The 22,235-nt window shown below is 44.7% G+C and overlaps 1 protein-coding gene across 1 annotated transcript in view; it reads left to right on the plus strand.

Moving 5' to 3' along the window:
• The window catches only part of RyR (Ryanodine receptor), a 1,181,579-nt gene that overhangs the window by 609,912 nt on the left and 549,432 nt on the right, over window positions 1-22,235 (plus strand). Inside the window, exons 54-55 of the mRNA XM_084584752.1 lie at window positions 883-1,075; window positions 4,660-4,789. Of these exons, the coding sequence (XP_084440878.1) occupies window positions 883-1,075; window positions 4,660-4,789 (323 nt within the window). The remainder of the gene's footprint in view (window positions 1-882; window positions 1,076-4,659; window positions 4,790-22,235) is intronic.

Consider the following 22,235-nt stretch of genomic DNA (forward strand, 5'->3'; position numbering starts at 1 on the left):
AAAGGATTTTTCAACCGCACCTACGTCACTTTAAGTGTGATCAAGCATGAGAGTACCCACTGATTGGCACTACTGTAGCCTTCTTTGTTGCTAAGAGACAGACCTGTAAGACAGAAGACCTGCATATAAGGTGGCACCCTGATTACATAATAATAGGTGTCTTTGTTGATGCAGCATTGCTGACACTGGTGTGAGACTCGCCTCATTCAAGCAAATTGCATACTGGCCAGGTTGCACATTCCTTTCACCACTATACTGTAATAGAAGAGAGATCTGGGCGAGTTGGTATGGTGACATGATAGAAAAACAGCGCAGCAGACGTGGACGGAGGTGAAGAACAGACAGGACGGGCGCTGAACAGACAGTTCAGCGCCCGTCCTGTCTGTTCTTCACCTCCGTCCACGTCTGTTGTGCTGTTTTTCTATCATGTCACCACTATACGTTGGCTAGTTTTGTTATCTCCGTGCTAGGTGTGCATTTCTGGAGCACCTTTCTTTTTCTGTTTTGCACGAGAGGTGAATATATTGGGCAACCCTTGTGACCACTTTTATCATGGCATCCTAGCGACTGTGGCTTAAGGTCGTTAGCTGAGGAGTTTAGTGCCTTCATCAATTAATGATCCAGGGTAGAGCGAGAGAAAGAAGAGGGCTACACGCATGAGAGAGGCACTGAACAAGGGTAGAAGGGGAGCCTCAGTTCGCAAGTCGAGCCAACGTTTCAACAAGTGAACTTATCGCCCAGATGAAGACCAGTTCACTTGTCGCTCTACTTGCCCCTCTACCCTTGTTCAGTGCCTCTCTCTGTGATGCCTGTAGCGTTTGTAACAAGCAGTGGTTGTTTGCATTTGTGCAAAGTAAAAAAAAAATATGCATCCCTGTGCAGGGCTCTGGTGAACAACCGGATCTTCTTCCAACATCCGGATCTCATTCGCGTGCTGCGTGTCAACGAGAATGTCATGGACGTCATGATCAACACGCTGGGCAAGCGTGCCCAGACGCAGTCCTCGGGGCAGGCGCCCGCAGCAGCATCGTCTCCGGCCTCACCATCCGCACCCGAGACCACACCCGCTGACAAGGTCAGGCATCCACAATGGGTTCATTAGGATGAAAAACACCCCTTTTTATCAACAGTGGACTGCATAGCGAGTACACAAGATGAGTTCTGTAGCGTTCGCAGTTCTTTTTTTTATGGATGTGCGAGTACTCAGAATTTCAAATACTAATCAAATATGTTTCTTATTCAATTCAGATTCGTATCCGAAAAACTGATATTCGGGATTTTCCGAGTATTCAAAAATTACCTAATATACAACCTGCCGTGATTAGTCCTATAAAACCTCAGTTCTCAGTCACCAGTGGTATCCGGGGATGCTAAGAATTTCTGGCTCCGCTGGACAGGCTGCCACTGGAAACTGACCCTGGCCACGTTTAATGCTAGAACCCTATATAGCGCGGCTTTTAGCAGCGTTGTTAGAGGAACTAGAGAGTATGAAATGGATGTCATAGGACTTAGGTTAGGAGGCCGAAGAAGGCATATACTGTACTGAAGGATGGCTATGTACTGTGTTATCGAGGCTTACCGGAGAGGCGACACCTAGGAGTAGGTTTCCTTGTCAGTGAGGATATAGCTGGTAATATAGAGGAATTGTATGGTGTTAATGAGAGAGTGGCAGGCATCGTAGTTAAGCTTAACCTATATGCAGAGTGCATCATGAGGAAGGCCGGTCTGGATGAGTCTTCAGCTGGAGTGAAGATTGCTGGAAAACGTATCAACAACCTTAGATATGCGGATGATACCACTTTAATGGCAGAAAGTGAAGTGGAACTCAAGAGACTTCTGATGCGCGTACAAGAAGAGAGTGAGAAGTTTGGGCTTAAACTGAACATTAAAAAGGCAAAGATCATGGCGTCTTGCCCTATCAAGTCCTGGTGCATCAATGGACAAGAAGTGGAAGCTGTGACAGATTTTCTCTTCTTGGGCTCCAAGATTACCTCGGAAGGGGACTGCAGCCATGAAATTAGGAGACGCCTGCTTCTGGGAAAGAGAATGACCGCCTAGTAAAGAGCAGAGACATTAGTCTGCCAACCAAGATCCGTATAACCCGTGCTATGGTCTTTCCAGTTGTGATGTATGGATGCGAGAGTTGGACTGTGAAAAAGGCTGACCGCCGAAGAATTGACGCGTTTGAATTGTGGTGCTGGCGAAGACTCTTGAGAGTTCCTTGGACTGCCAGAAGATCAAATCAGTTGATATTGTCTACCATAAACCCTGACTGCTCATTGGAGGGTCAAATTCTAAAGTTACAGCTCAGCTACTTTGGTCATCTGATGAGAAGAGAGGAGTCGCTGGAAAGAGATTTGATGTTAGGAAAGGTTGAGGGTCGCCGTATAAGGGGTAGGCAGCGAACGCGATGGTTAGATGGCATCCTCGAGGCACTGCAGATGAAGTTATGTGCGTTAGGAAGATAGTGAGAGACCGGAAAGCGTGGCGTGACATGGTCCACAGGGTCACGAAGAGTCGGACAGGACTGAACGACTGAACTGAACTGACTCAATGCTTGAAGTCATTTTTTCCTCTCATATTTCTATTTGATTCATATTTGAAAGTTTTAATATTTGCGCATCTCTAGTTACTTTATGTCAAATAACTCATCATAGAGTGGACCGGTCTGCCTAAGTGTGTTTTTATGTTGTACCTATCTGCACAGTGCGTCCTTCTTAATCTTGCTACCCTCTTTACTGATGCAGTCTCTTTTCTTTTTTTTTATATGAGTTTGTTTAGTCAAGAAAGCTTGTTGCTGGTGACGAATTGGTGCATGCTATTCGATCGCGAACACATTGCATTGACAGTTTGCTTCTGATGATAAAAAGCAAGTTGCCCTTTTCTCAACATCCTTAGAGCTAAATCAAACCTCTCTTATCTGATGCCGCACTGCTGTCCGCTTGCTTTACATCGCAGAACCATATTGTGCACACTTTGCCGTGCCACGACTGTCAGCAGCAGAGGAGTGGAATGCTGCACTAGAATCTTATTGAGTCGGATGAATACTTGCACAAGAGTCCGGGCGAAGTCGATCGCCACTGAGGGCACTCGCAGCTTGAGAGCTGTGTGAGATATCAGCGTTGTACCAGAGCTTTGTTGTGTCTGCGCATGCCTTTGCATACTTGCCCCGCCTCTGGCTGTGTTGTTTGATGGGCTTTCTTTCCTCCTGGGCATTGTCTTTTATACTTTATTTGTGAAATATAGATGCTAGATGAAAGCACTCCTCTTTCTCAGTATTTTCTTCCTACCCTGTTTTGCACCCTTGAGTAAAAACCTAAAGTGTTGACATTTCTTCATCAGTATATGAGTGGATGAAATCAGCATCACGCAACAGAAATAAATATTGCTGTACTGGAGAGGTAATTAGAGTAGCAGCGTGCAAGCTATAATGTGGGCAGCAAAGTGAGGGAATCTGAGGATGGGGCACAGGACTTTGAATAAAAAATGTTGTATTCGTAAAACCTAATCGATTGAGATTTGAATGGGCTAGCAGAAAGGCCGAATCGTCCCAAGTCAAGTTATCAAGTTACTTCTTGATCTGTCCATGCTTGATAAGTCTTGAGTGTGATTGAGCTTTGCTTGGGAGGGGCACGTTTAGCAACTTGATTTCACCGCTGTTGGTACCTGCATCATTGTAGTACACATAACCTCCCAGTACTTTTCCTGTAAGTGAAAAGTCAAAGATGAGTGCATCAGCCTGTCCGGAGGGGAGCATGCTTTTAAGAGGAAAAAAAATAGCTTATAGTTGAGCTACAGTTAAAGCTGGGGTGTACATGGTATCATTATTTGCGTCCCTCTCCTTGGGCTGCATGCTGCAGCAATGGCCAGGTGCACTGCACGCTTCTATGTATATACTCAGACACAATGTGACGTCAATCATCGCGTGACACCGAACCATGTGCCCACGCCATAGTTCATCCCTTTGACTTTGGCCTTTTTTTACCATGGGATGCAACACCACAGCAACACCACAAGGGTTTTGTGGTTTCCCCTCAGGCTCACTTGAAGTTCATATTCCCGTCTACTGAAGCTATAGTTTCAAAAGAAATTATCATGTCGGCTAAATGTTAATACGGCCTTGGGGACAAAACGAGAGTGGCTATCTTATGATCATCATCCCATTGTGCGCATATCAGAGCTGCATGGGCGAGATTTCTACACAGCCGTGCAGTGGGCTTTCCCTCATGTCAGCATTTCAAGATCAGAGAGGAAGTTGGCCACCACATCATATGCCCAGTAAAACTAAGTGTGTCCAAATGGGATCAGCATTAAATGATAAGGATCTGTGTTTTGCACACAGTGTGTGCAGATAATTTGCCCAGATATTGTGGTTTGTACAAGAGTCAGACTTGTGGATGTTAGTACAGTTGCTTCTAGATGTTTGGAAATTGTCTAACACATATCGAGTATACCACATATGTTCCAATACTTGAGAATTTTGCAACATCAGTTTCCCAAAAGCCTTATGAACCTTGAGCTTCTTGAGATAAAGTATGTTTTCACAGCCTACTCTGTGGAGAAAACATGTTTGGAAACCTTTTGTGCATCTTTGGGCTCCTGAGAGCAGCTGACATTATGAGTCAACCCAGAGCACTTGTTCAGCACGAGCCCTTGCAGGACACCTCGCACGAGATGGTGGTGTCGTGTTGCCGCTTCCTGTGCTACTTCTGCCGCACGAGTCGCCAGAACCAGAAGGCCATGTTCGACCACCTCGACTTCCTGCTGGAGAACAGCAACATCCTCCTCTGTAAGTGGGAATGGTTCAAGCTAAGTGGCGTAAAGTGCACTTCGTGTTCAGTTCAGACTGAGGGAACTTCATCACTGTAGCAGCGTCTCTGTTAGGCTTTCTTGAGTGCCTTTTGAAGCTTTGAGAAGTGGCTTTCTTAGCGCCTCTTAGTCATTTTGAGCACTGTGCATACACAACTAGCAGGGATTGATCTAATTCAAGCAAATATAGCATTCCTGACATCACAAGTGAAATATACAGTGAATGCATTGAATAGTATTTTGCTAAACAGTGAGTAGGATAGCATGTCCTATTTGACTGCAAGTAAGGACATCAACTTTGTGCACTTGCAAGCAAGGCGTGCACCTTCACACCACCATATATTGGTTTCATGATCGCTCATTCCTATACTTGTGGTGTGGCTGTTTCTGTAGGTTATGACACTTTTTGCACGTTCCTGTTGAAAGTTTTTTGGTGTTCAAGTTGATTGTTTTAATCCGTAGGTGGCCGGCATTGGTCATGTGATCTCTTTTGGGCAGTGTTATATAACATGTCTCGAACTGCAGCGATGAGCATTTGGGGCGTACATGCACGCTGTGGAAGGGCATTTGACTGAGCACTGTAGTAGCAAGGCCTTTGTTATGAAGGGAGCACATGCCCACTGGCACAAAGGAATGCAGAGGATGTGCTCCAATTTAATCAGTATCAAGTAATCATGGATGTAATCGGCTAGAAAGTATTTCGCTGTCAAACTAAACAGATTACAAGCCGATTGTCACCTGAAACCTTCCTTGCGATTGTCACCTGAAACGGTGAAAACGTGTTCAGACCACGCTGGTTGAGACGTATTAAATATTCACCAACCAAAATCGTGAACAATAATTAATACTGGATATGGACGTGAATGTAATTCCCGGCCAGATGTTATTTTACCTCCCGTAACGTCTGGCTTCAAAGCACGGTGTCGAACCGGAACTGGAACTGAACCGAAAGCCGGAACCGAACCTGAATGTTTTCTGCTATCTTGGAACTGAACCTGAACAGGAACAAATTGGAGGAACCATTCTGAACCGGTTCGTTGTGCGGTTTCGACCTACTTTTGCTGGCAACTTACTTTTTTCTTTTATCACTGCTCGTAAAGCGCTCTCCTCGTTTATTTCCAAAGTGCCACTGCACACCGCAAACATCACAACACTACTGAAAATCACCCTTTGCAAAATGATGACAGAACACAGGAGAATATATTGTCACGTACAGAGCACCTATCTCTGTTGTCGGGCTATCGTTTCAACCCGATCGGAAAGAAAAAATAAATAGAAGAGGGAAAAGCAGTAATTGTGCAATCGGTGACCTGCAACGTGAGACATCGATATCACTTCACACTGACCAGTGAGGAAAGGTGCCCAGCGAAACAGAATTTGGTCGCCACATGGAGCCAGCTTCATAAGATCGCGCAGCAGCAGAATCTCCCCCTAAAATCTTACAAACTATGCATGAGCTTGAAGCGTTTCTTATGGAAAGAGAAGAAAACTGCCTCTGAGGACTCTGATACAGTGGCAGTTCTCTCAAAATTGAGGTTGTGTAGAGCCTTCTCTACACATTTGAAAAGGTGCCCGCAGAATAAGCAAAGGCTCGAGTGTTTTGAAAATTTGGGAGAAGGAAAAATTGCGGAGTCCAGAACTGTATTCACTAGCTATACAGTAGCACTTGCTATGCCATCTACACAAGTCAGCTTTGAGAGAGCCTTTTATGGAGTAAATTATATCCTCTATTATTCTCGTACCCGGATAACTTCGACAACCCTCGAAAATGCCCTGTTCCTTTGGTCTTTCTATGCTAGCAAATAAAAAAACTTTGGCAGACTTTACTAAGCACATAATAAAATATTTGCGAGCAGCCAGGACCTCATGCCATGCATATTGTAAATTATGCAACTAAACATTTCAGTCTAGTCTCAGGAGCGTGCCTACGCAGGCCACCATGATGCGCAACAAGATGGTGGTTGCATCGAGTTAAGGCCACAGGAGTGAAATAATTAAATTATCTGGTTCTTCTGCATATACGATAATGACTCCAACTCCAATATGTGGTGGTGGGGACTTTTGTCAGCACCTTTTGGGCCACAACACACGGTGCCTTTGCGTTTCACCTCCATAGAAACGCGAAATACAAAGGCGTCCATGAGCTGTGTGATATATACTGTATTTACTCACATAATGGTCCCACTTTTTTTCGCGGAAAATTGATGCTAAGTTGGGGGGTGCGATAATTATGCGGGGAAAAGTTTTGAGCACATGTTTTGGAGCGCTAAAAGCAAATTTAAATAGGTGCGAACCGGGATTCTTAGGTCAGCTATTGTAAATATAACCAAAACATTACATTCAAGCAGAACTTGCCCTTGCTATAAAGTACAGGGTAGCTAAAGCACAAATTGCTAAAGCAATTTATTTACCGCACGCAGCCTCATCATCACTCCCCGTGTTCCGTTTTATAATTCTCACAGCAGACCATACAGCTCTACTCTTGATCAGAGACTTTATCCGAGTCCGTATCGACACTCCAATCGCTGTCTCGACTCTCCAGTAGCGCATTACGCAGAACTCGTTGACGCTGAAGTGCCTGCTGGCAGCGTGGTTGCTATGCTGAAGCCCGTACTCGAGCTTTCAGCTTAAAAGCAGCTGTATAACTTGCGTACCACCCCACCGCGATGCGGCACCAAGAACACGGTAGACGGTGGAACACAGCAAGTAACGGAGACTGAACGAAGGAACAATGACAACAAGACGCGGACACCTCGCAAAATGGCGACGACTACAATCATCATGAAGGTTAAAAAAAGAAGAAGACGAGCATAACCGTTTATAATGATCTACCCGAGCACGCTATCGCCGCCTGGCAGCGCGTGCACACAACGAGGCCAGCTAGGTTCAGTAGCGCTCCAAAGATGGCGCTTGTTACTACTAGGAGTTGACAGTTGACAGCCGGAGTTGACAGTTGACAGCCGTGTGGTGCGGACGCGTGTTCCATCGCTCCTCTGATTGCACGTAGCTACCGGAAACGGACGGACTGGCGACAGCGGGAGCTTCCGAAGCGTCAAATAGATGAGTTCTTTCTTTTATTAACTTTATTTCGTTTTCAGCTAGTTAGGTTAGATGCAGCCTAAAGAAAAGATTTTAGCTCTTGGTCCTAGCGGCCTGGTTTTTCGTGCCGGCAGCTAGGTTTTCTTGGCGTTCACTGTTTAGCTATCTTGTTTAGATAAATATTTTTCTTTCTAGGCTATTGGCATTCGCAGAATTGGTTTTTAACGCGTGTTTGCTAGTCGTTTCTTGTGTCTTCTTTTGGCAATTTGTATATTTTAAGAATTCGTAATAGTTATAGTTCAGTCGATGAGCGCTTAAGATGTGCAATCAAAAGAAGGTAAAGTGTACTCAGTGTGAGGCGCAGGTTAATCTCAAAGAAACGCGTTTTGACTCTGTAGGTGAAGCGGAAGGCAGCGACTTTTTGTGTCGGTGTTGCGTACTGAATGCACGTCTAGATAGATTTGATCAAGAAAGGGGCAGTTTAGTGTCTCGTGTGGAGGATTTAGAAAGTGAAGTACGTTTGCTAAGGACGGAAAGTCAGAAACTGCTTGGACAGCTTACTGAAATTGAAAAAAAAAAAGGGCCGACTTTGTCCTTGGAACCAACAAGGACGAACATTCCAATGCGGGCCACGTGGCTGGGGCCAGTTCTGGCATGGAAGGCATAAGCAAAGTAGGTCAGGCGGATCCGAACCGTCAGAGTTATTTAGAAGCAGCTAAGACGCCGGAAAAAAAGGAAGAAGTAAGGAAGAATGAAAATCCCGGAGATAAGGACACAGATAACCGAAAGCAGGAGCCAACAGTTGGGAGAGGGAGAGAGAAGGCCCAGGTGCTTATCGCCGGAGATTCTAACATGAACAGGTGCAAGCGAGATATCTTGGAACGTGTAAGGGGTGATAAGAGAGTGTTGGTTGGAGCCTTCCCAGGGAGAACAATGAGGGCAGTGCTAAAAGAGAGTAAAAATAGGCTGTTGAAGAATTCCGTGGAGCGCAGCATGGTAATAGTAGCCGCGGGGCTAAACGATGTCCTAAATGGTGACGCTGCAGGAGTGGTGGAAAGTTCAGCTAAGGGAGTTGACGAGATCAGGGAGATAGCACAGCAGACGCAGATAGTTGTATGCACAGTACCAGAGGTGCTAGGATTGAACGGAAAGATGGAAAAGGACGTGGTGGCATTTAATCAGGACATAAGAAAGTTAAGCCTGAAGAAGCGTTTCGAAGTGGTTGAGGTAAACAGAGAGGTACATAAAGCAGGTTTTGGTAGGGCTTTTCAGCGAGATGGCATTCATTTTAACAGAAGGGTGGGAGCAGAGATCGGCTGGCGCCTGGCAGGCAGGGCTGTAGCTTATTTTAGGGGGTCCGCGAGGACTCCGTACACAGAGGTAGTTAGAAGTGAAGCAGAAGAATGTGTAATAATGGAGGCTGAGCCCCCAAAAATGGCAGAGTAGGTCGAGAAAGAAAAATACAAAAAAGAAATATAACACTAGGTTCAGCTACATAAACATGCAAGGAGGTAGAAAAAAAGCGAAATGGCTAGAGATAGAACAGCAGTTGAAGGATGACAAAATAGGTGTGTACGCTCTTTGCGAGACTCATCTCAGGGATCTAGAAGATCCGCCTTTTATAGAAGGCTACGTCTGGGAGGGTGTAACAGAACGAGAACGGAAAAAGAGGGTGGAGGGGTAGGTATGTTGATACACCAGGGAACAAATTGGCAAAGAATTAAATCATCTTGTAAACAACATATCTGGGTTTCAGGAACCATTGCCGGCATAAGGACATGGCTAGGGGTAGTTTATTTAGGAACAGGACATCAATGCAGGCAAGAAAACAGGGATCTTGTTGAATGTCTCAGTGACAATATAAGCCAGTTTGGAAACGGGGCCAATATTATTCTGCTGGGGGACATGAACGGCCACATCGACGATCTGGATGGATACACGGATTGTAACGGGAAGCTAATGCTAGATTTCTGCGAGCGACACGATCTAGTTATAGTAAATAGAGAAATAAAATGTTGAGGCCAAATCACGTGGGAATTCCGCAACAGGCAGACGACCATTGACTATTGTCTGATGTCGCAGGAAATTTATAGCAAGGTCACAAAAATGGAAATAGACGAAGAAGGGGAGTGTAGTCTGGGAAGTGATCATAAACGTATTAGTCTGCAGATGGAGCCCTTGATGAAAAGAGAAATGGAACTTAGACAAAACATAAACGCAAAATTAAACGACGATCAAATAGCCCAGATAGCAGCAGACATAGAGGAAGCAATAGAGAAAAGCCCCATGGAAGACTGGGATTATGAACAGGTAGAACTACTCACAAGGAGGAAAATTCAGGCGGTTAAAGTAGCAAACCGCTGGAATGGAAAGAGGAATCCACGGAGCTGGTGGAATAGGGAAATCAGGGAAGCTATTGAACAACGACGGGCTGCTTCAAGGGAACACCGAATGGCAAAGAAAGCACAGGCTTCTCAGGAGGAAATCGACCAAAAATGGAAATCATATTGACCAAAGAAACTTCAAGTGCAGGCCCTCGTCCAAAGTAAAATAAGACAGTCCACCGATCGCTGGATGGCTGATATACACGATGCCTCTAGAGGCGGAGCAAGAAAATTCTGGAACCATATAAGCTGGCTAGGGAAGAAGAATCAAAGAAAGCAAGATCGGATTCAAGATAACGAGGGAAATTGTTTAAAGGGAGACAACGCAGTAAACTACATTACATCAGTTAATGCCGAGTCATTTAAGAACGACGATAGGGTAATCTCCGCAAATCAGGAAGCAACACAAGGTAGCAGAATACAAACCACCTTAGAACTGACCAATCTAAACTGGAAAAAGGCAGAAAAAAATATACCTAAAAACACATCTACAGGAATAGATGGAATTCCGATCAAGCTGATTAATGAACTCGGTCCAAAAAGTAAGGAAACGTTGTTAAAAGCTTTGGAAACAGTAATAACGAATAAGCAAATTCCGGACAGCTGGCGGCAGAGTAAAATGAATTTGATTTATAAAGGGAAAGGAGAAAGGATGCACATAAAATCCTACAGGCCGATTACCATAACATCTGTAAAGTACAGGTTAGCCATGCAGGCGGTGAAATTAAAGGTGCAAGCATGGGTTGAAAGTTACAAGATACTCGGAGAACTTCAGAACGGCTTTAGAAATGGTAGGCGCTTAGATGATAGCCTGTTCGTGCTTACCCAATGTATCAAAATATCTAGAGTGGAAAATAGACCTTTGTATTTGGCCTTCCTGGACATAAACGAGGCGTATGACAACGTAAGCAGGGAACTCCTGTGGAACATATTAAAAGAAGAAGGTATCGGTTATGAGATAATAGAGTTCCTACAGGAAATATACCGGGATAATAAAGTAGAAATTACATGGGAAGGGATAAGAAGTACGGAGGATGTCAAAGTATGCAAAGGATTAAGACAAGGCTGTCCTCTATCACCGGTGCTGTTCATGCTTTATATGATAAACCTGGAACGGAGGATACAAGACAGTAACCTAGGTTTTAACCTGTCATATAGATTAGGTGGAAAAGGCGGTAGAGCAGCACCTCCCCGGTTTGATGTATGCAGACGATATAATGCTGCTAGCTGAGAGTCTGGAAGAATTGCAAACTCTAGTTAAGTATTGCGGAGACGAAGGGGACGCTCTAGGCTTCAGTTTCAGCGCAGTTAAGTCGGGTCTGATGATTTTCAACGGCTCAACTGATCAGGCTCTTAAAATACAAGGCCTTGAAATACCTAGAGTAGCAGAATATAAATATCTGAAGGTATGGGTAAACGAAGGATTGGCATACATTGGAAAGCATGAGCAATCACTTAAGGCGAAAGGGCCAAGGAATGCCGGGATAATGAAGCATAAGGCATTGTGGGGATACAATAGGTATGAGGTATTGAGGGGTATTTGGAAAGGAATTATGGTGCCAGGACTTACTTTCGGAAATGCGGTTTTGTGCCTAAAATCAGAGGTACAGACGACATTAGAAACAAATCAGAGATCCGTTGGACGATTAGCACTAGGTGCCCACGGCAAAACTACAAATGAGGCGGTACAGGGAGATATGGGCTGGGCATCTTTCGAAGTATGGGAAGCTCAGAGTAAAATATTATGTGAGGAACGCCTGAGGAAATTGGACAGTAACAGATGGGCAGCTAAGGTATTTAAATACCTGTACCTAAAAAGCGTTGACTCACAATGGAGGAAAAGAACTAGGAAACTAACTAGTAAGTATGCTAGTAACAAGGACGGAGAAATAAAGAGCATTAAGCAACAGGTGAAAAACACAGAAGGTAAAAATTGGATAAATTCGATGGAAAAGAAACAGAGTGTGGATTTATACCGAAAGGGGAAAATGCAGGTCAGGAAGGAAGATTTCTTTGATAACTCAAGCGGCAGCGCCCTACTTTTTGAAGCTAGATCAGGGTGGCTTAGAACACACAGCTACAAAAAGAAATTTAACAATGGAGATGACGCATGTGCTGTATGTAGAAACTGCAGTGAAACAATTGACCATATTATACTCGAATGCAATGGTATCCATCCGGAAGTTGATGCAGGCGCAATCACTGCTCCTGAAGCTCTGGGGTTTAGAGATAACAGTGGCCGGGTGAATAAACCGGCGGTGGAAACTAGCAAAAAACGGCTGGAAGATTGGTGGTTTAAAAGCAGAGAAGTGACATAATGTTAGTAATGTAGGAGCAAAATTTAATAAATAGAATGATGGTTTAGTTAACCATTCTAAATCAATAATTAAGATATATGGAGAAAAATGAGCATGATAGCTACTGCTACCACCCCGTTTCAAAGGGGACGCTCCTATATTCCATCCATCCATCCATCCAGATGACTCTCGCGGTGGTAATATTGGTGGTGTGATGATTATGTGAGGAAAAAAAAAATTCCGATTTTTGACGCCCAATGTTGGGGGTGTGAGCATTATGTGAGTAAATATGGTAGTCATACATATTTACAGGACTGCGGCGAAGCGTACAAACGTCCCTCTGCCCTTGCTCTTCTTCTTTCTTCACCGATCTACCAGACCGTTCTTCTTCATCTTCCATCGACGTTCTACGAAGGCGCGGGACATTTCCCTCCTCGCAGACGTAGCCCGTCGGGCGAGTTACAGAGATCCTCTGGAATGAAATCGGTTGAGGCGGGCTACATGCACCACCTGAGACTGCCGTGACCGTCGACCATTCGCCGTTATGCGTGCTATGACGTAATTCAGGTCACTGATGCGTTCTAACACAACAAACGGTCCGGTGTAGTGTGGCAGCAGTTTTTGACAAAGACTACGCTTACGGAGAGGTGTCCACAACCACACATAGTCACCAGGAGCATAAGAAACTTGTTGGTGTCGGGCGTCGTAGCGGTTCTTAGAACGTTCTTGTGAAGATAAAATTCGAACTCTGGCCGGCTGGCGGGCTTCTTCAGCTCTGCAGTGTGTGGTAGCAAGAGAAGGTTCGTCATGAATGAAAAATGGCAGTATGGTGTCGAGGGCACAGCGAGGCGTGCGAGCATAGAGAAGGTAGAAGGGACTGTAGCCTGTTGTCTCATGTTGCGCTGTGTTATATGCATGAGTAATGAACGGCAAAATGCCATCCCAGTCCTTATGGTCTGCAGTGACATACATAGCCAACATTGTGGTGAGCGTCCTATTAGTTCGTTCTACCACACCGTTCGTTTGGGGATGATATGGCGTGGAGTGGCGAAAACTGCAGGCGCTGAGGCGAAGAAGTTCTTCGACAATGTCCGCTGTGAATTGGCGTCCACGGTCACTAATGATGACTGCAGGAGGGCCATGCCGAAGAATGACGAGTAGAAATTTGATACTTCAGACGCAGTAGCGGATGGTATCGCGGCTGTCTCACAGTAGCGGGTTAAAAAATCAACGCACACAAGAATCCATCGGTTTCCTTTAGAGGACCATGGGAAAGGTCCAAGAAGGTCAATGCCAAGTTGCTCAAACAGGGCTGTTGGAGGTGTGACCGGCTGCAGTTTTCCATGTGGGCTTGAAGTCGACAGCTTAAAGCGCTGGCATTGCACACAGCTGGCTACATATCGCTCGATCGTTGAACGCATCTTCGGCCAGTAAAATCGCTGCTGTGTGCGGTGGAGTGTTCGGGCCACTCCCAGGGGACCAGACGTGGCGTCATCATGCACCATTTCTAGAACTGTGATACGTAGGCTTTCCGGAACGACAAAAAGCATACGTGCTTCCCCAGAGGCGAAATTTTTCTTGTAAAGCACTCCTTCGCGAATGCTAAATGTGTTCTTCATAGGATCGTTGGCGGAATCAAACAGTGAAGTTAATGTTTTGTCTTTGCGTTTGCTCGGTTCGGAAAACTCGGAGATCGGGGAAGGTTTGTGAAATTGGAGCCAAATATTCATCGAAATTGCCTGAGTCGTTATCAGTCGTTTGAAGCGGCAAACGCGAAAGACAGTCAGCATCTGAGTGTTTATGGCCGCTTTTATGCACCACAGTAAAATTAAAACTCTTGTAGGTGTAAAGCCCAGCGAGCGAGCCGCCCACAGGTGTCACGAAGACTCACGAGCCAGCAAAGGGAATGGTGGTCGGTCACAATCGTGAAAGCATTCCCGTACAGATAGGAATGAAAGCGCTGTACAGCGAAAACAACAGCTAGACATTCTTGCTCCGTAACCATGTAATTTCTTTCACATTTACTCAACGAGTGGCTGGCATACGCTATCACGTGCTGATCGCGTTCATGGCGTTGTATAAGTACAGCGCCGATACCGATACCACTTGCGTCAGTGTGTACTTCAGTTGGAGCTGATGGGCAGAAGTGGCGGAGAATTGGGCCCGAGATCAAAAGAAACTTCAGATGACGGAAAGCTGAGTCACATTCGCTGGTCCAATTGAATGGTGCATTTTTATGCAGTAGACACGTAAGTGGGTAAGCGATATCTGCAAACCTTGGTATAAAGCGTCGAAAGTACGAGCATAGCCCCAAAAAGCTCTGCAGCTCTTTTACTGATTTGGGCACGGTAAAACTTTTGACGGCTTCAATTTTCTTGGGATCTGGTCGAACACCTTCTTTGTCAACTAAGTGACCGAGGACAGTTGTTTCACGATCGCCAAAATGACATTTCTTTGCATTCAGTACAAGACCAGCTCGTTCCATGCAGTTAAGTACGATATCCAGACGGCTGTTGTGCTCACTAAATGTTTTGCCAAAAATTACAACGTCGTCTAAATAACATAAACAAATTTGCCACTTTAGTCCACGTAGAATTGTATCCATGAACCGCTCGAATGTGGCAGGTGCATTACATAATCCAAAAGGCATAACGTTAAATTCATAAAGTCCGTCTGGTGTTACGAATGCCGTTTTTTCTTTATCTGCAATCTGCATGGGGATTTGCCAGTAACCGGATCTCCAGTCAATAGAAGAAAAGTATGAAGCTGAGTGCAGACAGTCAATTGCATCATCTATACGTGGAAGCGGGTAGACATCTTTCTTCGTGACTGAATTTAAACGGCGGTAGTCAACACAAAACCTCCATGTGCCATCTTTCTTTTTAACAAGGATAACTGGAGCTGCCCAAGGACTACAGGACTCTCGAATAATGCCGCGCTGTAGCTGTCTTGAATTTGCTTATCTATTACCTTACGTTCAGTTGCTGAGACTCGATAGCGCTTCTGACGTATTGGAGGTGCGGACCCAGTGTTGATCGTGTGATGAATACGACTGGTAGGCAGTGGCATTGAGTCATCCTTGGCAAAGTCGAACACTGTCACGTGTTTCAGTAGTAGTTCCACTAGAATACGACGCTCAGTTCTAAAAAGAGACTTACTAATCATAGCCGTAACTTGGGTCTCCATGCCTGGTTGCACCTGCTGCTCAGTGATAGAGCTGTTTAACGCCGTGACGGAACCGGATATGCCTTCCTCGAAACGGGCGAGTTTTAGGCCCCGATGCAACACAGTTGGCTCTTCGGAGTGGTTCACTGTCCACAGCTCAGTGCGGCCTCTAGTCACGGGAATGACGCAACGAGGCACAAGGATACTCTTCTTAGAGCAGGTGAATCTCGTAGGTTCTACTATAGCCTCAAAAGATTCGCACTGGTTCCGAATAGAGAAAACCCGCACGAATGCTGCAGATAACGCTGGCACAATTGTATCTTCTTCCACAGCAAATGCTCCAGATTCAGGTGTCGAGTCATCCACAAGAACCGAAAGTAGTGAAGAATTCAAAGCAATCTTTCCCGTATCACAGTCTAAAGTTGCACCACACTCTTGCAGAAAATCAGTCCCAAGAATCACATCATGCGTTGACCGAGGCAGTACTGCAAATTCTACTCTAAACTTGAGGCCGCCAATAACAACATCCGAAGCACACACACCTAGAGGACCTAAAGGTTGACCACCGACACCACAGAATAACACTGCACGGTCACCACTGAACATTAATTTTCTACCTAAACGGTTCTTAAAACTCAAACTCGTAACAGATACTGTAGCACCAGTGTCCACAAGAGCCGTTGTTTTCACACCATCAACAAACATTTCCAATTTGTTCTTTAACATAAACACGGGCAGAGGTATGGACGTCATCGACTCGCCGGCGGCCTCACCTCCATCGGCCGCGCCTCCTAGTTTCCCTGAGGCGTAGGGGAAGAACGACGTCGAGGGGAAGGTGACCTACGCGGGCGCTGGGATGGCGCTGTCACACTACGATCAGATGCAGGAGAGGAATTCCGCAAATATGTCGAATGGTATGAGTCCCCAGTAGGCATAGTCGGGGATCGCTGTTGTTCGGTGTGCAGCCGTCCGTGAATGTTCGCGTGGGGTCGGTAATCTTGAACAGTTGGAAAACGGCGGCGGCAGTATCTAGCGATATGCCCTGCAATGCCACACCTGTAGCACACAGGTTGAGGGCGCCTGCGATCAGCATAAGAGTCCTCACTAACAAAGTCGCGACGTTGGTTGTAGGGAGGCTCTCGCTGCTGACGAACCACATTTTTAGAGTAGGCGGGCCTCTTTTCCATTGGCTGGTTGTCATAACGTTGAGTACAGCTGCGCTGATCGTCCATATGCGAAGCGCCGCTAGGTTGAACCCACGGAGTGGACAGGGCGGCAACATTTGTCTGCGGTGCACAACTCTGCCGCACATATTCTTTACTACAGATGGCTTCTCTAGATCTTGACAATTCCTCGCGTACAATCTCTCGTATCATATCAGCCATGGAAACTGAAGGACAGGCTTCAACACTGGCTACAGAGGTGACATTGGCCAGTCTTCCGAATTTAGGTGTAATTCGTTACAGCTTGAGAGCCTCAAATGTTCTACGATGCTTTATAACATCAGAGGTGGTGCTCAGGCTTTCTTTGCCCTAGTGAAAAACACCGTATGAGTCACAATAACCTCATACGGATTTCTCATACTAAACTGGTACAAATCTCATTAATTCTCATATATTTCTCATATGATGAATTAGTTTAGTATGAGATTATATGAGATTTGAATGAGATTAATATGAGTTTATGATGAGAATATGTTTGAGGTTTTTGTGACTCATAGGGATTTTTCACTAGGGTGCTAATAGCGGATGACGTTTATAATTTTAGTAAATTATAAACGTCATCCGCTATTCATTTCAGGATGTGGAGGACTTTGTCTTCTTCAAGCATAGTGGGATTGACCAGCTTGCATAGCTTTAAGATGGCTTTTTCTTGATTTCGCTTGTAAAGATAGCCCATGTACGTAATGAATCCTCGTGATTATCGAACCAGTCAAAGGCAGTGGCGGCAAGGAAGGACACCACATTAGCCAGCTTAGTAGCGGCGTTCCAGTGATTGTATTTACGCACTCTTTCGTAGTGTTTCAGCCACTCATCAACGTCCTCCTCAGGTTTACCGGCAAACGTACGCGGCTCTCGATAATGGGGCTAGTTGTTCGCCGTGGATGATCCTGGCTGCTCGGTACTGCCGTCTTCAGTCATGTCTGATGGCATTGGTGGTAGGCCAGCAAGTCTACGGCTTCTTCGATAGATTAAACGCTCCGTGGTCGCTACCCAAGCACCTCCACCAAGATGTTACGTGCTTTGTACGCACGGGGGGTTTATTTACAGGGATCGGTCCAAACAGGACTGCTGCGAAGCGTACAAACGTCCCTCTTCTTCTTTCTTCTATCTACCAGACCGTTCTTCATCTCCGGTCGACGTTCTACGAAGGCGCGTGACAATATTTAGTAATGGTATATAAATCTTTAGTCTTGAGGTGTGTGCTTGGTTTGACCTTGATCCGATTCTAAAGTCATTTTGTGGGAGCTGGATGAAACATTTTTGTACATGTAGTAGCAGAGGTTTCGCTCTAATTTAAAATTTATATGAAATTTTCTGTACTTAGAAAGTGTAGCAGGGAACATTGTTTTATTTTAACTTTCCGTGCGTAGCAGCTCTAGTCGGTTTTTTGAGAATGAAACTAATCACTATTTTCCTCCCTCCTGCTCTAATTGTTGGTCACTCATAAACCTTTTGCTGAGGTCTGTACAAGCAATTGGAGCCCGTCACATTTGACGACAAATTTATTTATTTATTACAGGTTCCTGCAGCGCCCAAAGGCAATATTGCAGGGGGGGAGATGACAAGTAATCTTGCTGGGAACGCCAGTGATAAAATACATAAAAATGAAGAAAATAGCACGACACAAGTGATAATGCAGAATGAGAAACATGCATCTAAAGGGGGCAACTGCGTGACGAACAAAGTGATGAAAACACTCAAAAACAAAGTAATGAAGGAAACACACGCAAGAGAACTTGTCGCCACGTCACAAATCCGATAAAAAGGCCCGAAATAAATTTTCAGTGCAACACTCATTGATGCCAGCTGGCAGCCGGTTCCACTCATTGATCGTCAGTGGAAAAAACGAGGTTTTATACACATCTGTCCGGCATTTTATTTCGCGGATCTTCCACTGATGATCAAGTCGTCTAGACAAAAAGTGAGGTTGAAGCAGGTACCAGTCTTTGTCAATGCTGAACTTTCCAAAATAAATGCGATACATGATCTGCAGTCTGAAATGTTTTCTGCGGTGAGCTAAAGATTCCCAACCAAGATGATGTTTAATAGATGTGACACTAGATGAAAAATTATAATTGTTAGACACAAATCTGGCAGCGTTATTTTGGACGCGTTCGAGCATGTCTGATGAGTAAATAAACTGGGGATCCCATACAGGGCATGCATATTCAAGAATTGGCCTTATGTAAGTGAAATACAGGAGCTGCTTGACATTTGACTGTGCTTTGCTGAAATTACGCTTTAAAAAATTAAACATTCTGCAGGCTTTCGATGTAATATGCTCAACTTGTCTCGTCCAGTAAGGCTAGATGTGAAATATAAGCCGAGATACTTATATTCAGAAACTTTTTGCAGGGGAACATTATTTATTGAGTCGCAGGTCGGTAGAGGGGAACGCTTACGAGTGAACGAGACAAGTTTGCATTTTGAAATGTTCAAAGACATTTGCCATTTTGAGTACCAGTACTGGATAAAATTTAAGTCTCGCTGAAGTTTTAATGCGTCGGAAGAACTTTCCACAACATGGTAAAGCACTCAGTCGTCAGTATATAGCCGAACTTGGCAGGTGAGGTCAAGAACAATATCATTAATAAAAATGAGAAAAAGAAGGGGTCCAAGGACAGACCCCTGGGTCACACCTGAGGAGACGTTTACGGAATCGGAGTTACAACCGTTAATTACAACAGGCTGCATGCGGTCCTGGAGATATGAATGGAGCCAGTCGATGATATTGGGATGCAGACCAAGACAACGTAACTTATGTAATAATAGCACATGAGGTGCAGAATCAAAGGCTTTTTTAAAATCCAGAAATACACAATCAATTTGATATCCGTGGTCAAAAGAGGAAAACAGATCATTACTGAACTCAAGTAACTGGGTGGTACTGGAAAAACCCATTTTAAAGCCATGCTGAACTGGCGTAAAGAAGTCATGAGAGTCAAGGTGTTTCATGACTGCACTGTAAACTAAATGTTCCAATGTTTTACAACACACGCTAGTCAGAGAAATGGGTCGGTAATTAACAACAGACATTTTCGAACCGCTTTTATGCACTGGGACAACATTAGCATTTTTCCAGTCATTTGGCAAACATGCCGAGTTAAGCGATGTTTGGAACAAGGTCACTAAATAATGAGAAATTTCATTCGCACATGATTTTAAAACAATGGTAGGTGCACCATCAGGGCCGCTGGCGGAGGCGGCCCTGATGTTATTAAGCAGTTTTAAAACACCCTGGTAAGTAAAAACAATTTCAGGCATGGTTTCTGTAATAGATTCACGAGTGTTCGGAAGTTCTCCGATGTATGCTGGCGCAAAGGCAGACTGAAAATATGCATTACAGCGGCAAGCTTTATCACCATTAGTACTAACAAGGTCACCATCGACGTCTAAGTTTGGGATTCCGACTGGTTCGCGTCCGTTGTGTTTCAGAAACGTCCACAATTCCTTGGGATTATTACTACGCAGTTTAGAACCCAGATTATTAAAGAAGTTAACCTTATGGGCTTTAATTTCAGTTTTTAGTGCACTGCCAAGGGCCCGAATTGACTGCAATACAGCAGGGCAACGATTCTTTTTATATGATTGAAGAAGGCGATGTTTTTTTCCTGACAAGCCGTCTGATTTGTCGCGTGATCCATGGTTTGTCGCGGCGCCGCTTACCAGAAAGAAGTTTTGTTGGGATGTATTTATCAATTAGGCTGCCCAATTTATTTTTGAATACCTCCCAGAGTGAAATGCAGTCTAAACTCTGACTTAGAGTAATAAAATTGGGAAGGAAGGAAGCAAGTTCGTTATTCATTGATGTATAATCGCCCCTGGTAAAAACAAAGACTTTCCTAGGGAGACCTTTTGGAATTAAATAAGGAAAATGCCTAACATTAGCAATAACACAACTGTGATCACTTATTCCTGGTATGATAACAGTGCCGCGCACTACCGGTGGTCGGTTACAGAAGAGTAAATCTAACACTGGAGATGAGTGCTGAGTTTCCCGAGTAGGCTCAGTGACGTACTGATATAGATCATTAGTAGTAATTAATCCACAAAAAGCCAAAGACAATGAAGATTGATTCGTACGAAGAGGTTTGTAGTCGACCCATTTGAAATCAGGCATATTGAAATCCCCGCCAAACAGAGTCATTTTTTAAGCCAAGCAAGGATTCAGACAGTGACCTGAAAATGTCAGGGTTGGTAGCGGAAGGGGGACGGTAGACAGAACCAATAGTCAGGTCCCTTCCATTGCTTAGGCGTAGGTTACACCACACTGATTCGCAGCCAACTAAGGGCGCTGTTATTGCTGAAGAGCGAAAGCATTCCTCAACTAGCAGAAATACCCCTCCACCATGCAAGTGTCGGTCTCGACTATACACATTATAACCAGTTGGGAAAACTTCTGGGCTCAGAACGGAATCATCTAGCCACGATTCAGTGCCAATTATAGCATGAGGCTTAACGGAGGAAACATGGGCAGAAAATTCATCAGTTTTATTTTTTATACTTCTGCAATTCACGATGAGAATTGTCAATTCAAAATTTGATGATGAAGATCAGGCCCATGCTGGTGAGCGGGCAGTTGCCTCCCTTTTTGCTATTCCCTAAGCTCAACAACTCGGTCATGTTCACAATCATAGACAAAGCACTTTTTATTTACGAAAAGCTTATCAAATCGCAACTTCGAAGGAAAAGCCTGATCACGAGCGTATTGTGAAAGCTTGAAACGTGCCTTTCTAACCGCAGGCGTGAAGTCTTCGCGCAAGGCAAACTTAGTATCCTTGAGCCTAGAGCCACATGATAAGATATTGTCCTTGACCTTATAACTGCAAAATTTATGATAAGATATTGTCCTTGACCTTATAACTGCAAAATTTAACGACAATAGGTCGGGTTTTGCCGTCAACAAAGCGACCTATTCGGTGAGCCCTTTCGATACTTTCAGAAGGAACATCTTGGAGAAGGAAAGAGGAAAAGAAAGCGCGCACATTTTTTTCAGATTCAGACCAACTCTCTGTTGTGGAATCTTTTAGACCTAGAATAAGCAGGTTATTTCTGCGGGACCTATTGGATACATCTTCAAAACAAGCCTTAAGATGGGCAATATCGCTGGATAAGGTGTCAACACAGGGTAATGCATTCGGAGTACGAGCATTTGCAGTCTGCCGTAAGAAATGCAAGTCGGTCTCTAGTGCAGAGATACTGCTCAGGAAGCCTTGCAAAGATGTACTTGTAGCGCTCTGCTGTTGTTTGAGCATGTGGAGTTCCTGAAGAAACTGCGTCTGACGTAGTTCTAGACATTTCAATACTGCGTAAATCCC

This window comes from Amblyomma maculatum, chromosome 11, assembly GCF_055883805.1.
Source record: "Amblyomma maculatum isolate TAMU_Amacu chromosome 11, ASM5588380v1, whole genome shotgun sequence".
Taxonomy (NCBI): domain Eukaryota; kingdom Metazoa; phylum Arthropoda; class Arachnida; order Ixodida; family Ixodidae; genus Amblyomma; species Amblyomma maculatum.